General features: G+C 42.1%; 1 protein-coding gene across 2 annotated transcripts; it reads left to right on the top strand.

The window, feature by feature from the left end:
* The first annotated feature begins 976 nt into the window (after nt 1-976).
* On the top strand, nt 977-14,247 carry LOC147139210 (complement factor H-like). 2 transcript variants are annotated; one of them, XM_086046203.1, is made up of 22 exons: nt 977-1,144; nt 1,265-1,447; nt 1,648-1,753; nt 1,854-1,930; nt 2,020-2,202; nt 3,023-3,205; nt 3,308-3,502; nt 4,152-4,331; nt 4,628-4,792; nt 5,092-5,259; nt 5,353-5,511; nt 5,741-5,929; nt 6,025-6,210; nt 6,905-7,075; nt 10,102-10,278; nt 10,486-10,591; nt 10,706-10,782; nt 11,396-11,587; nt 11,743-11,931; nt 12,947-13,132; nt 13,652-13,831; nt 13,937-14,247. In XM_086046203.1, exons 1-22 carry the CDS (start codon nt 1,075-1,077, stop codon nt 14,128-14,130), a joined length of 3,516 nt encoding a protein of 1,171 aa, XP_085902329.1. In that variant the 5' UTR covers nt 977-1,074; the 3' UTR covers nt 14,131-14,247. The 2 variants fall into 2 exon arrangements, with proteins under 2 accessions (XP_085902329.1, XP_085902328.1); XM_086046202.1 differs by lacking the exon at nt 10,102-10,278.
* Nucleotides 14,248-14,845: the final 598 nt, after the last annotated feature.

Below are 14,845 nucleotides of genomic sequence, written 5' to 3'. Positions count from 1 at the left end.
GTCACCATTTCTAAAATCAGAATCCAACTATTTTCTATAGCCCACTGCCTGCATTTCCTCATTTGGGTGGCCCGCTTTTTCACTAGAAAACATATAATAAAGTCATCCATATTTGAGGTTTTTTTTTTTTTTTTAAATAATGCTAAGGATTATTATTGCTTAGCTTTATTTTATGGTAGTTTTACTTTATATTGTAAGCTTGATTACCAGTGACGTTTAGCACGATAAAAACATGTTAATCGTTTCCATCCCCACGTACTGACCAGCGAATAATAGTTTGGGCAATATTGGTCTATTCCGTGACACACACAGTCAAAACATGCTGTACAAAAAAATGTCATGTTGAGAAAGAACTTCGGTCGTCGCATTGCTCAACCACCTTGGTGGCGCTTCGAGAGTCAAATTGGAGACTTCCAACATTGCAAACTTTGTCAAGAAGATGAAGCAGAAGTCATACATTTGCCCACGCGAGCAGACTTTCATTCTGTAAATGAGCAACACATTCACTGCTGAACTTTGATGAGAAAAGTAGCGTCTATTTTGTTTGCACTATTGATCTCTGCGAATGATTACCAAGAAGGTAAAACAAAGAAAAATAAACAAAACCGTTCCGAAATGGAGCAAATCGCTAGCTGCATGCACAACTACTCCAATTAGAGATGCGCTGTTGTAAAGGCGCTGCTATATTCAATTTAGGAGCCACGTCATGTGTCATTTAATACTTTCTATTGTACTGCAACATAACAGTATGCATTGTATATATGTATGTACAAACAGTACCGGTACAGTACCGGTGTTTGAGATGTATTCCGCCGAGCATCAAATATGTTTTTTAAGGCGCTCTCTTTCCTGTGTGCGCAACATTTGTTTGTGTACTAATGAGTGAGTGTGTGCGTCACATTCCTTCCCATCTGTGAGACTGGCCACAACGGGAGACTTGCGCAAATATATTGCGCAATTCCCCCCTTTTTTTTTTTTTTCCGTTGCGGCTTAATCCACGGTCGAATCTCCCTACGTATACCGATGTTCTGCAGTCTCACTTTTTAGTTGGCGGTTGAGAGCGAGGACGACAAAATGAACACAATAGGCCAAAGCTGTGTCCTATTATTGTGGATGCAAACTTTGACCTTTGTCAAATGTCAAGGTAAGACAAAACCAGCATACAAATATATACACGTGTCGATTCGTCTTTGTTTGAGACGGCGTTGGCGAACGGAGCTCACATGCAGCCTAGAAATGGATTCTTTTGACTTTTGACTTGCAGAATGTACACTTGAAGACTTTATGAGCGGTCCAATGTACGATTCCAATTTTGACACCACAAATTTGGAGGCCAAATACCAGAATAGGCAGCAAGTGAGAGTGGGCTGCACCCTTGGCCATAGCGGATTTTTCAGACTCACCTGTGCCGACGGAACGTGGCAGTCCCGTGGTACAAAATGTCAACGTAAGATTCCATTTTCTGCTTCCACCTTGGTGCTTTTAATCAATGTTTTGTGATCGCAGCTGACGGTAGTGGTATTCTGTGTTTCTCGCTACTAACTTCCATCGCAGTCAAAAATACACTCGCATCCATTTTTGTCTGGTATACGCAACCTATGCAATATACTCAACCTGTCTCTCTCGCTCCCCGTGGCATATTTTAAGCGAAACCGTGTGGTCACCCTGGCGAATCCCAGAATGCAAATTTTCATTTGGATCAAGGCGACGATTTCGTCTTTGGCTCACAAGTCAAGTACACTTGCCACGAAGGGTAGGCAATTATGAAGCGCTCCGCCATAAGTCATCTCGTGAACTCCCGAGTACTCGTCGTCAAATCGCTTGTTCTTTTGTCTGTACTGTTGTCGTTTTAGTTATCAAATGGTCAGTCGGATCGACTACCGACGTTGCATGGCAGAAGGGTGGAGCGGGACAATTCCAGTCTGTGAAGGTACAGGCTCGCAATTCAAGGAGCTACTCCAAGTGTGCCTGTGAGCTGTCGTGTCAGGGAAGCCTTCAATGACCTGATTTCACTTTCAGCAATCCAGTGCCCCGTGATCACCGTGGGAGCCAATGTTGACGTGATCGGGGACCTAGAAGAAGCAAACTTTGGCAACGTGGTTCGGTTCGGTTGCAAGAACAACCATGAAATCCTGATCGGTTCAGCCGAGATGTCCTGTGAAGAGAATGGACAGTGGAACAACAGTCCTCCAAAATGTGAAGGTACATTTGTGCAAAAACAACAAAGTCCCTTTTTCGGAAGGAGATGGTGAAAAGTGTATCCTAACCCTAAACCTAAACCTAAACTTAACCCCAACCTTTAATATGTTCTCAATCCTCTGATAAAAGTGTTGTTGTTGTTTTTTAAAGTTTTAAAGTCAACCCCAATATTTTCTTTGCAATAATATGTTCTATGCAGGCCTACTAGTTGAAACACAACATTCTGATGAATATTGCGTTTGTGCATTAACAGTTAATCCACCTGTTTTTAGCCATCTGTGGGGGGCGGCCATTTTGTCACTTCTGTCGACTGAAAATGACGGTTGACCTGTTTTCTGAAGCTGAGCCGTGATTGGTCGTTACCTGAGTAGTTGCGATGTCAATTTCAGTCGACAGAAGTCACAAAATGGCCGTCCCCGCAGATGGACAACGACGAGCATAGGACATACTCTTGAAAAAATATGTTTGGGTTGACTTCCCCCTTTAACATGGCATTCTGATGAATATTGCATTTGTGGAATATGAGTTAAGCAGCAAAATGCACCCGTTTTTATCCATCTCAGGGGCAGCCATTTTGTCATATACTGTCAACTGAAGATGACATCACACGCAGAATCCCGTGTTTAGACTAGTGGGGCTGCATTGAACATATTATTCGAAAGACATTTTGGGGGTTGACTTTCCCTTGAAACCAAATTGCAATTACTCAAATTGGAAACATCTCGAGCGTAATTTCACAGTTAAATCAGCTGTTATCGCATTGTGTTTTCATGAAAACGTTTCATGATATTCATGCCTCTCTATTTTCTGCATTCGTCACCAGCCGTCAAATGCGCAGTGCCACTGATTGAAAACGGGTTTGTGCCTGGAAACGTCCAAGAGTACAAAGAACATGATATATTGTCTTATCGGTGTAATCCACGCTACAAGTTTTCCGAAGCCAGACCTTCAACATGCACCAAAATCGGAATCAGAGCCGAGTGGAGCCCCAGACCCGCCTGTGAACGTAAGCGTTACTGCTCATGACAAGTACTGCTTGGGTATCCGTTCTGTGGGCCGACTTCACATGATTGTCAAATTTGCCTTTCCCTTGTCCCTACCATTGCAGTGATTAAATGCAAAGTGTCACTGCCAGCCATTAAAGGAACCAGCTACGAACCTACTCACATGTCCGTCTTTTCACCTGGCGCCAAACTAACCGTCACATGTGGGGACATCTACTGGATTTCAACCCCCCAGCAGATCTCGGCAGTATCAACATGCAGAAATAATGGCAAATGGTCCATCGAACCAATATGCCGGGGTATGGTACAAACGTTCATGCTGGAGTCATAGCTTTTAATATAAAAAAAAAAAGTGATGATGATGATGATGATGATGATGATGATGACGATGATGCAGGGCTCAAGATTAACTTTTTGCACTGGTGCATTAGCACCAAATTAGGTGCATTCAAATGCCCCATTGCATTGCATTCAACATTGCAGTTTTGTTGTTGTTGGGGTTTTTTTTCAAGAAAATTTCTGCCTGTCTTTTTAGGCAATATCGAGGGGTAAATGATAAACTAATAACAATCTGGTCATCGTAAAGTTCTTGATTTGAATCACGATTCTGTGTCAGAGTTGGTTGGTTCGGACTTTTGAATATGTCGGATCTTAAGATTTTAAGATCTTAAGTTGTCCATCGTTGTTATCCATCTATCCATTCTGAACTGCTTTATCATCCGCAGATATTACCAACCGATCGTGCATGATAAACAATAAGATCGTTGATATTGTTTTTTTTTAATGCTGCTGATATTATGATGGATCATCTTTAATTGAGTATGTCATTTTTTTTCAGAGCAAATGGCTTAATATTTAACTTAATATATCACTTATATTATTATTAATAATGTCTTGATATCCGAATATCTCCAATGTGTCCTTTTTTTTAAATTTTTTCTTCTTCAGAGGTGACCTGCAGTAACCAAAGGGACCCGAGCGTATGGCGATGGGACATCTATTGGGGGCAGAGAATAAGATTGGGTACTTCAGCTGACTTTTCTTGTAGGTCAGGATACAAGAGAACAAATGGCTCCTCACAGGTCACATGCACCAGAGACGGCTGGTCACCAAATCCACCCTGCCAAGGTAACGTGGAGGCGCACCATTACAGGACTCATGTTGGGCACATTGCTAAAAATGAACACTCGATTTGACGATGGTCGTTTTTGGAGATGAATCCTGCATTCTGCCTCTACTGCTTCCTTGCGCTCGGGTCCACCTGACTGTGACTGGCCAGTCCCGTATCCTGTTTTCATTTTGTCAATTGCCTGTATTGATTTATTCACAGTTGTCAGAGGAGTAATAGAACCTAACTATGCAATCGAGTGGGAGAACACATATGGAGCAATAATTCATTCTGGCTTCTTCTTTTTTTTTTACAGAAATAACATGTGACAGTAGGGACATCCAGAGTGCAATCATTGTTGACGGTGGCAAGCAAATATACAAAAACTATGAAACGGCCTATTTTACCTGCAGAGGTTCCCAAGATTGGTTTAGTCTAACTTGTTCTGAAACTGGCTGGCGCGGAAATGTCTATTGTCCAGGTAAAAAATTACACTCTTAAGATTTTTTTTTTTTTTTTCAATCCATGATGGCATGTTGTAAAGAGTTTCTGAAATTCTTCTGTGATTTTAATAAAATAGAATGTAATACTTTTTTCAGCAATTGGATGTTAAAATATGAATACTTGTGTTTTGGAATTGAAGAATATTCTTTTTTATAATATATTTGAATAACAAAAGTCTCCCGTGTTTAGGAGTCAGATTCATTGGACACAGATTCTTAGGGTTGGCTTTTCTTTTGTTTTGTTTTTTTAATCTGCAACTCATTTGACTCGTTTCAGGGCACCAATGTAAACAACTTGACCTCAGCAACGCCGACATCATCCGCAACAAAAAGGCCTACTACAACGAAGGCGAACGTGTCCGATACGCGTGTTCAAATGACGCTGATAGGCAATTCACCGTCACCTGTGATTTTGCCGGCTGGACGGGGATTCAGAACTGTTCCGGTAAAAACGCGCTCCTGTAGCGTAGGTTGAAAATGCGCTTTGACTGCCCGTGAGTTTGACTGGCTGGGATTCTTCTTTTGGTGGCCACGACAGCATGCCTCCAACCTGATGTGCTTCACGGCTTTGCTGTTGGTCCGCTGCATGACATCCTCTACTACACGTGCAATGAAGGTTATAAACTTCCCACTAAAGGGTGGTGGGGTGAAGCCAAATGCATCGATGGTCTGTGGTTTGGACTGGAACAATGTGTGGGTAAGGCTGAACACTTCTCAGTGCGACACGCTTAATTAAACTCGATACCATTCAAGGCTTAAACCCTCATGACAATAAGGAGAATTGAGTTTCTCCGTTGGACTTTTTCATCCGATTTTACCCACCTGCACATCAGCACTATGCAAGTGCGATTTTTACATTTGGTAGCAATGTGCTAGTCATCTTGCTGTGCTTTTCAAACTGCCATTTAAATGTGTTTCTAATGCAGAAAGAAATCAGTGTGGGAAAATACCCGTGATTGCTCATGCCAAAATCAAGCACCAGAGCAACAGAAATGGACAAGTTGACAGCCTCCAGGTTGTTTGCATGGACGGATACCAAAGTCAAATTAACCAATTATTGTGCGTGGATGGAAAATGGGATTCCAGTGGGTTACCCCTTGATGCAATCTGCACTCGTGAGTTAAAAATGTTCAACCTACAGTCCATTCAATTCTTTCTGTATTTGAAGTATTCAATGTTTTGCTGCGTCTGCCTATTTTATGTCCGGCAGTTGTCGCCGGGACCTGCAGCCCGCCTCCTAAAGTCGACAATGCCGTCATTTTGACTTCATTTAAGAAGGAATTCTTGTCTGGCTCAAAAGTAACTTTCCAGTGCCGGGAGAACCACATCATAAAAGGAAAAAACACAATCACATGTCAAAATGGTCAATGGGACACGGTGGACATAAATTGTATAAGTAAGTGAACGATTAGTATGTAGTAACTAATTGGTATGCAGTTTTTTTTTTTTTAAGGTTTCCATTGTCAGGAGACTTGCACATGCCGCTATTTTCTCATAAATAGCCATTTGAGATCATTTTTTAGCGTTCACCTCCATTTACAGTTTTGCATCGGTCCAACTTGAATTTGCTGTTTTGCTCAATTGCATCACGCTGATGACGACATATGAGCGACTTGACACATTTTTGTGAACACGAGACGACATCAACCTTTCATTGAAGTACAACCTGGATAACTTTTTTAATTGAGCTGAAGTATTGGATCGCACACGTTACTCTTGAGATTCACTCTCCGAGTCCGTAAAACTGTCCCATCATTTTTGCTTCTTTGCTTGACTCTACCTTTTGGCAAACATATCTGCGACCTTCTAAAAGCTGAAATGTTGATCATTTGAAATCAAGCCCAAATGTTTTCCGTCAACAGCAAGAATAAAGCAATGGAGCTCACCTCAATACTTTTGGTCGGCATGCAGTGTAGGTTGCGTTCATCCGCCCTCTTTTGCTTCAGATCGGCTCAAACCTCAAACAGAAGAGGTGCAAAATGAATCAATCAAAATCAAATGAAACAATACCATGCTGTATTTCAACCCTGCGGCACACACACACACACAGGTGGAGCTGAAACTTGACATTATTTTTCTTGAATTTTCAGAATACTGCGCCAAGCCCAAAGGTGCGCAACACATCATGATCTTCACTGACCATAAAGAAAAATATATCGATGATGAGGTCATAGAGTACCGCTGCATCCAACCAAGTGAAAAAAGTCGGGGTTCTGCAACCTGCGTCAACGGCGAGTGGAGTGAACCGATTCAATGTGGAGGTAAGGAGGAGTGCGCGTGACAATTATACAGGATTTCGTTTGCATCACCCAAAAACTGAAAGCAACCATAAAACTCAACTAAAGAAAGCGCACACAAAATGACTCCGGATGATGATGGAACCGGCTACAAATAGGTTCACCACTTTGCGGTAGAACTGGATGTAGCGTGGTGGATGCGTGGTCAGGTGACCAGTGTCATTATTTTAAAGCGCTTTCTATTTGACAGGCTCCTCTCATTTTACTTTGAGTGACAAATTGACGTAACAACAGAGATGATCAATGCTGCTGTTTCATGCAACACTGATAATAATCCACGCACATGGTTCAATGTTATTAACCAGTCTGTCTGGAATACCTGTGGAGGGGGGGGGGGGGGTCACAAATGTGTAACAATGATGCTAAATATCCATATATATATATGAAATTGTATCTCCCAAGACTCTTGAGGCCAGATTTGTGTTCCTCCACAAACAACACAGTTGACTAGAATGTATACTTGATGTGCGCTACATTTTAGGATTCTCAACACGGAATCTTTCCTCCACAGCTTCCAATTAGGAAAGGAGATGCTGAAGGGACAAAGGAAATCTGAGCCCCTCCAAAAAAATGCAAGGAAAATATCATTTTTGTGTTGTTTTTTTGGAGGGGGAAAGGCGGGAATGTCAAGCGATGGGTGGAAAACATGTTGGTGTATATTTTTTCTCCACATTATTCACATGATCCTGTTGTTGAACAGTGACATTGAATTAATTGAGGAATCTGCTCTTGCATTGAATAATAAAATGTTAGAAACGGATGTTGAAGTGTTGCTGTCATTTTTACCCGTAGAGCCCAAATCTGAACGATCCACTTAATTCTGTTCTGCCATTTAGAGAGCCTTTTTTAGAGAGCCAATCAAGCTGGCTGTTCAATAGTCGAGGAGCAGTGATTTACTCATTGCAAGGCCTTTGTCAAGAGCCCACCATTTGCATGCAAGTTTTCATTCTCAGTGCTTATTGCATGGCCTTCCTACCTCCCAACATGCATATTTGGTTCATTGAACACTCTTATTTGCCAAAAGAAAATTACAAGCAGTCATTAAAATGACATCCTTACACTTTAAAAGTTCGGGGGATTTTGGGCACCAAAATGGTGCTAATCAGGACTCTCTGCAATCGATAGATAAGTGGGAAGTATAATTGTGTGGACGGTGGTGCATAATGATACAGTGGTGATTTAAACTACCGTACATCTAAGAGCTACAGTACGATGGTAATACAAAGTGTTGATTTGTACACAGTAGACCTCTTCTAAGAATGTTACTAACATTAGTGCGACTGTTGTCATTGTTGCGCTCGTCTCTTTTTTTGGAAAAGAAGTTGCTAGTCTTGAAATGTAGCAAAAATGTTGCCAAGTTGGCAGCAAATGAAAGCAGTGCCTATTTTACTTGGACGTTTTACTTTGACTTCATGGTCACAGTGAGGGCCGGTCAGAGGCTGCGGGCAGGGTCTGATGTGGCCCCCGGGCCCTGCTTTGCCAGATGCTACCAGGTGCTACGTCATCTTCCCCAGTCTTCCTTCATGGTTAATACAATAAACATTGGCTTCAAAAATCAAAGCCTAAGCCCCAAAACACTTCATACTAGTATGTGATAGCCATTTAAGTGCAGGTTGTACCGTGTTCTGCGTATGAGCTGCTGTTGGGTTAAAGTACAGATTGCCCAAACGCATCATTTACAGAAATTCATGTGCAAACTGCACAGTTAATATTGGAAGTATGATTCAGTCAAGTGCCAATAAACAATTTGCTTAGTACTTTTTACAATGGACTTTGCACTCTCTTCTCTATCCTCATGCCAGCGTTGCGGTTGTCAAAACTGAACCCAAGTGGATTCATCATCAGATAGATGAGCACAGTTCGTTTGTTCATAGCTGAATTGATTGCAATCCAAACAACTGTTTGTGACTCAAGAGCAATAAACTGTATATCGGTACTTCTTTCTTTCTGTGCATAGTCACATTGTCACATGGCTGCTGTTAAGCGCTTGTTTGTGGGTCTTGTTTTTGTTCTTTCACGAGATGTGGTCCAGCCTTTCAGCCCACGTTTGGTGTGAAGGCAAAGACAGTCCAGATATTGATTAGGATTGCGCCAGAGTTGCTGTGTGTAAACCTTTGGTGAAAATGTCAGAGTTGCTCAAGCAAGCAAGCAAGCAAGCAAGCAAGCAAGCAAGCAATCACGCTGGGGGTGCACTGTGTGCAGAGTGCATGAATGCATCATGTTTGGTTCTTCCATTTTGTGCAATCCCAGCGGGTAGTCCGCGTTTTGACCCTCAGTGCTCCCAGAGGACTGCAGCTGAGGACAAACACGGCACAATTCAACATTTGTCAAAGGTTTTGGCCCCAGCTCTGATTGTCAGCGCGTAGCTGCAAGGCACGATGCCACTGCATCTATTACTTTTGCTTCTAGAACTCTGGGGGAATGTGAGAGTGTCCTTGTCTGAAAATGGTAAGGTAGACTTATTTTTTTCGTCACCGGCATGTTAAAAATTTAGGAAGGTTAACTGTTTTTTAACATTTGGATCAAGAAGTGGTGCTATTTGAAGATCTCGCCGTATTTGGCATTGTAGCTACTTGGCTTTGCTCGTTACCGGCAAACGATGATTTCATGCCGGCTGGACACTTGATTGGGTACAGTTGCACCATGAGATCTGAATGATTTGACACTGTCAACGACGTCTTTTATTCTCATTTTAGTGTGCAGTGGTGTACAACTGCACTCACTCTGTTGTTTTGGGCGATACATTTTGCTCCACGAATGAGATGATAGAGAAAGAAGACTGGGAAAAAAAAATGACGTCTTTGCAAAGGCAACATAGTTTTACACAGCTCTTTAAGTGCATGTGTACCTAATGTTGTGGCTTGTGGGTGGAGTGTATTTAATTACTGTACTAAAAGGATATGAGCAAGTTAGGCAGAGTTGCTTGCGGTGCCAAGTTGAGCGAGATACCGTCGCTACGTGACTGCTTAACCCGTGTTGCTGTTTGTTAGCATGTGTGACGCTCCCAGATGTTCCGCACGGCCAATTGTCAGAGGCCACAAAGACTGAGTATCAACAAGAAGAGGTGATACTTTTCACTTGTGAAACGGGTTACATATCAGGGCTCCCCATCAGATATAAATGTACAAGTGACGGCTGGGCGGCAGTCAATCGAGGACATTGCTTCTGTGAGTTCAACGCCATTTTGTCTTACTCTTACTTGCCCACTTGTTGCAACAACAAAAAAACTGCGCGTGTGTCATTCACTTGCCGATAACAATATCAAATGAGTTTCAAAATGCTTGCTACACAGTATGGCGTACCAGCAGAAGGAAAGACGGAAACTCATCCCAATACATGTTTGATGATTGGCAAACTCTTTTTCATCATTGCAGTGAAACCATGTCCGCCTCCTGAAAACACTCCAAATGGCTATTTTCAAATTATCCAGGGTGACGACTTTGTTTTCGGGGCAACTATCAAATACTTTTGCAATGTGGGGTAAGTGCATGAAGACAAATTCATAAAAACGCTTATGACGATTAGTTGCATGATTATCATTATTGTTATTGTTGTCATAGATAACGCTCCCATTCTCCTCCCACCTCCTTGTAGCTATCAAATGGTGAGTAAAATTGATACCAGGACGTGTTTGCTGGACAAATGGACCAACCATGTGCCGATATGTGAACGTAAGTCTTCATAACAAGCAATTAGTGATCAGCTCACTGTAAGTGTACTTGTTATGGCCGATGACAAGTACAAGATTCGAGAAAAACTCTATTCAAGCAAAATCAACATTGATTTGATTGAATGGAGTCCCTCTTCAACAAGTTGGCAAAAAGTGGACTGATTCCCTATTTGGGGGGGAAAGTGTGAGGTTCGAACCCAAAAAATAGAGGGCCGAGGGCAGACCCCTGTGGGACTCCACAGGTGACATTAAAATACTCAGAGGTCACTTTGCCATGGATTACACGGTGTGTCCTGTCTGAGAGATAAGATCTAAACCCAGAGCTGAGCATGTAACACCAAAACACCTTTCGAGCGTAACGTACTGCTGATTGTACTGGGAAAAAAAAAAAAAATTCTAATCAAACGGATCCAAGAATGTCATTGTCTGAGGACAAGAATCCGAAGCTACAGTGAGACATTTAGATTTCTTTAAAAGCACGTTTGTGTTGCAAATTTAAATGACACGTCGCCAACCAAAACGATATCGTCTCATCTCATCTAGACAACGACATCAGCGATATCGCATTGTCTGCCCTTTCCGGTCGCTGGCTAACTTTTTATCTGTCTGTGTAGCTGTGAGATGTGACCCACCGCCTGCACAGGGAGGGATCACAATCAAAGGTTTACCAGAAAACGAAGAGGGCATCCTTCCCGATCGTTTCCTCATATTCAGCTGTGACCTTCCCGGGAAGCAACTGAGTGGCAGCTCACTGCTAATATGTGGTCAAGATGGCATTTGGAATAAGCCATCCCCAACTTGTGAAGGTAACCGTCACACACCAACAGGAACGTTATGTTAATGTAATATCAATTATCTTTTACAAATACTACACTCAAGGTGCGTTCAAAGAGGCAACATTTTCTGTCACCTGAACCTCTGTTTTCATTTTGATAATTCTGCTCATCTTTTTTGACCCCAGACATTTCTTGTAAAGTTGAAGAGCTACATCCTCATCTTACTGCAGACAAGCTGCCACCAGGGAATCAAACAATACGAATCGGACATAAATTAAGCTTTCGCTGCAGTGATGAATATACTTTGGATGGATCTGAAGAAGTTGAATGCTTGCCAACTGGGCAGTGGAGTAACCCTTTCCCAACTTGCACTGGTATGCTCGTTTTCTCAGGTTCAAGTGAGAAAAATCTACCAAAATTTGAGTCAACGTCGAACACAATCCATTCTCTGATGCTGCTCAACTTCCAGTTTGTTCTAATTTCCAAATCATCGTTTTTCATTGAAATTCCATTGAAACACGTCATAGGCTAAAAGACAAATTGACCACCGAAAAGAAAGAAAGCATTTTCAGGCTTATTCCATACAACTACACTTACGTATTTCGACTATAACTTAAATCGTTACATATGGTTGACTCGTGGTTAGATTAGCTCACATCTAATTTCAAGTTTGTATTAGTTTCAAAACGAAGAACGGAAGGCTTTTTAGGATTTTTGTACCTTTTTCTTCCACTGGAGGGCGGTTCGTCCCCATTTTTGGACAAGGGACCTCATTTAGCAAAGAGTGCGCAGAACAGGCCCTAAATTCGTTCGTACGACTGAAATTTAGAGTGTGCGGAAGTACACAAAAGAATCCGTATTCATCAAACCTATTCTACGCATGTGTGTTGATCAATTAAATCCCACCTGCTCTAAAGTGCTACGCTCGCGCACGTCTAGCCTCATTTGCATTGAGAAACGCCTCCTATTGACCATATATAGTAGCAGCAAACGTTAGAAAAACTTTAGAAAATACGAAAGAAAGGACGGCGGAGAGAACCTGCGAGACCGGCATTGTGCAGAGAAGTCCAAATAGAGATAGATACTGTTTGAAGGATAATAATGACTGATTGAATAATGAATGCAAGTGTTACCCGTAAAAGAAAACAACGAGGTTGAATTGAGTCCAGTGCATTAGCGCAGTTGCCAAAGGGAAGCTAAGATGCTCTCATTGTCCAAATTATCATATTGTGTCCAAGTACCCTATTATTGCTACACTATTGTGTACAACAGTACAACAAGCACAAAATCTTTGTTTGAAAGTGTTGGGGTTGGATTCACTGCCGTCTTGAATTTGACAACTAAAATGTCTTAGGTCTGATTTAATGAGTTTTCTTCTCCTGAAAATAGAACCATGCCAGGTCTCAGGTATCCCTGGGAGTGTACGCTTGAGCACTCGTCTCCAAGGCACGCAAGCGAGAAAAGGACAAAAGTTGATGTTTTATTGCCGCCTACGTGGTCAGATGCTGCAAGGGAAGGCAGAGGTTGAATGTCTTCCAAATGGCCAGTGGAGCGATCCCTTTCCAACATGTGGAGGTAACGTTTAGACACGCTATGGCCTTTTTCCGTAGCTGCAGAAATGACAGAAAATGACTCAACTTTGTGTCTTTGGACGTTAGTGCGATACTCTCTGGGTCTCAAATTGCTCTGTTTAATCTTTAGTGATATATTTTAAAGTCACTAATTGTCTTTTTACCCCATTTTCTTTCTTTTTTTTGTTTTAAAGTGGACAAAACTCTTTGCAATAACGTTCTATGCGCCTTCACTAGTTAAAACACGACATTCTAATGAATATTGTGTTTGTGGAATATGAGTTAAGCAGCAAAATATACCTGTTTTTAGCCATCTTGGGGGGGGGGGGCGGCCATTTTGTCACTTCTGTCGACTGAAAATGACATCACAGTTACTCAGGGCTCAGGTGACAGCCAATCACGGCTCACCTCTTTTCTGACAGTCTGGGCTTGATAAACAAGAAAGTGGTAGTAATACTTTCTGAATCGAGCATAAATAAAGATGTATAATGACGATGTATAATATTTGTCCCCCTTCTTCTAGCTCCTTCGGAATGTGAGCGTCCACCTCACCTCGCTGGTGGGGACACCATAACCTCCGCTAAATTCAGCTACAAACACAATGAGAGAGTGGAGTACGTTTGCCAGAATTACTACGTCATGGAAGGGCATCCCTACAAGACCTGCGACAACGGCCAATGGCTTGGAGAGATGAAATGCCTCAGTAAGTCTCAAATGCCGCTCTGCTCATTTTTTGGGGTGGGGAAGTGATGATTGGAACTGCAGTACAGTACTTGTATGATGAATGTGACTGATCTCTTCCTTGCAGAGCCCTGCACTGTGGATCGAGAACTCATGAGCACACACAAAATTGCATTTCGATACACTCGCGACAATAAGTTGTACTCTGCCCATAATGATGAAATCGAGTTCAGGTGCGCCTCGGGAGCAAGACATGACGGCGTGCTGAATATGCGACAAAGGTGCGTCGATGGAGAAATGGAGCTGCCCACCTGCAACTAGCTGTTTTTGGCCAGCTGATGAAGGTCATCAACTTGAGTCATTAATCATCCGCTGTCTGCAGTATGTCGCTGCATTGACCGCTTGTTTTCAATAAAACATTTTCCTAAAAAAAGCTGACATGTTGTGGATACGTGGCGCTCGCATACACGCAAGGCCCCAAACACGTTCGTATTTGCACGAGCATTCATCCAATCCTGTGGCGTCGATGCGCTTTTACTGTGAGAGGCCATTCATCCAGAATAGGTCAAGTATCATCGATATTTGATGAGAGGGCTTGTGTTTTTGTGCCCTGTGGTCTGCTTGTGCAAGAGTAGGAAAGAGCCTTTCCCCAAGTGCTGCCACAAATTCACATGCATAGAATTGTCCAAAGTGTGTGTTAAACAAAAATTTTAATAACACTGTAGTGATTGGGAAACATGAAGTCCAGTTATGTTATGGTATTAATAATAATATATTAATAATAATAATGATTCATGTAATTTTGTTATGATATTCGGTCCACTCAGGATCGTTGCTGATGAGCTGATCATTTGAATCAGGTGTGTTGACGGAGGGGAAACATCTAAAACGTGCAGGATAGCTACCCTTGAGGAAAGAATTAGGACAGAAAATGTGACTTTGTGTGAATTTGCCATGTATTGAAAATAATGCCGATTGTCGTGGTCGTTAGGATAATTGATTACAAAATGATTCGATAGCCTCAAAATGTATTTAG

The sequence above is a fragment of the Filicampus tigris genome, chromosome 12, assembly GCF_054856515.1.
Source record: "Filicampus tigris isolate MCC_2025a chromosome 12, RoL_Ftig_1.0, whole genome shotgun sequence".
Taxonomy (NCBI): domain Eukaryota; kingdom Metazoa; phylum Chordata; class Actinopteri; order Syngnathiformes; family Syngnathidae; genus Filicampus; species Filicampus tigris.
The sequence above is the reverse complement of the archived record's forward strand: the minus strand, read 5'-3'. Positions and strand labels throughout refer to the sequence as shown.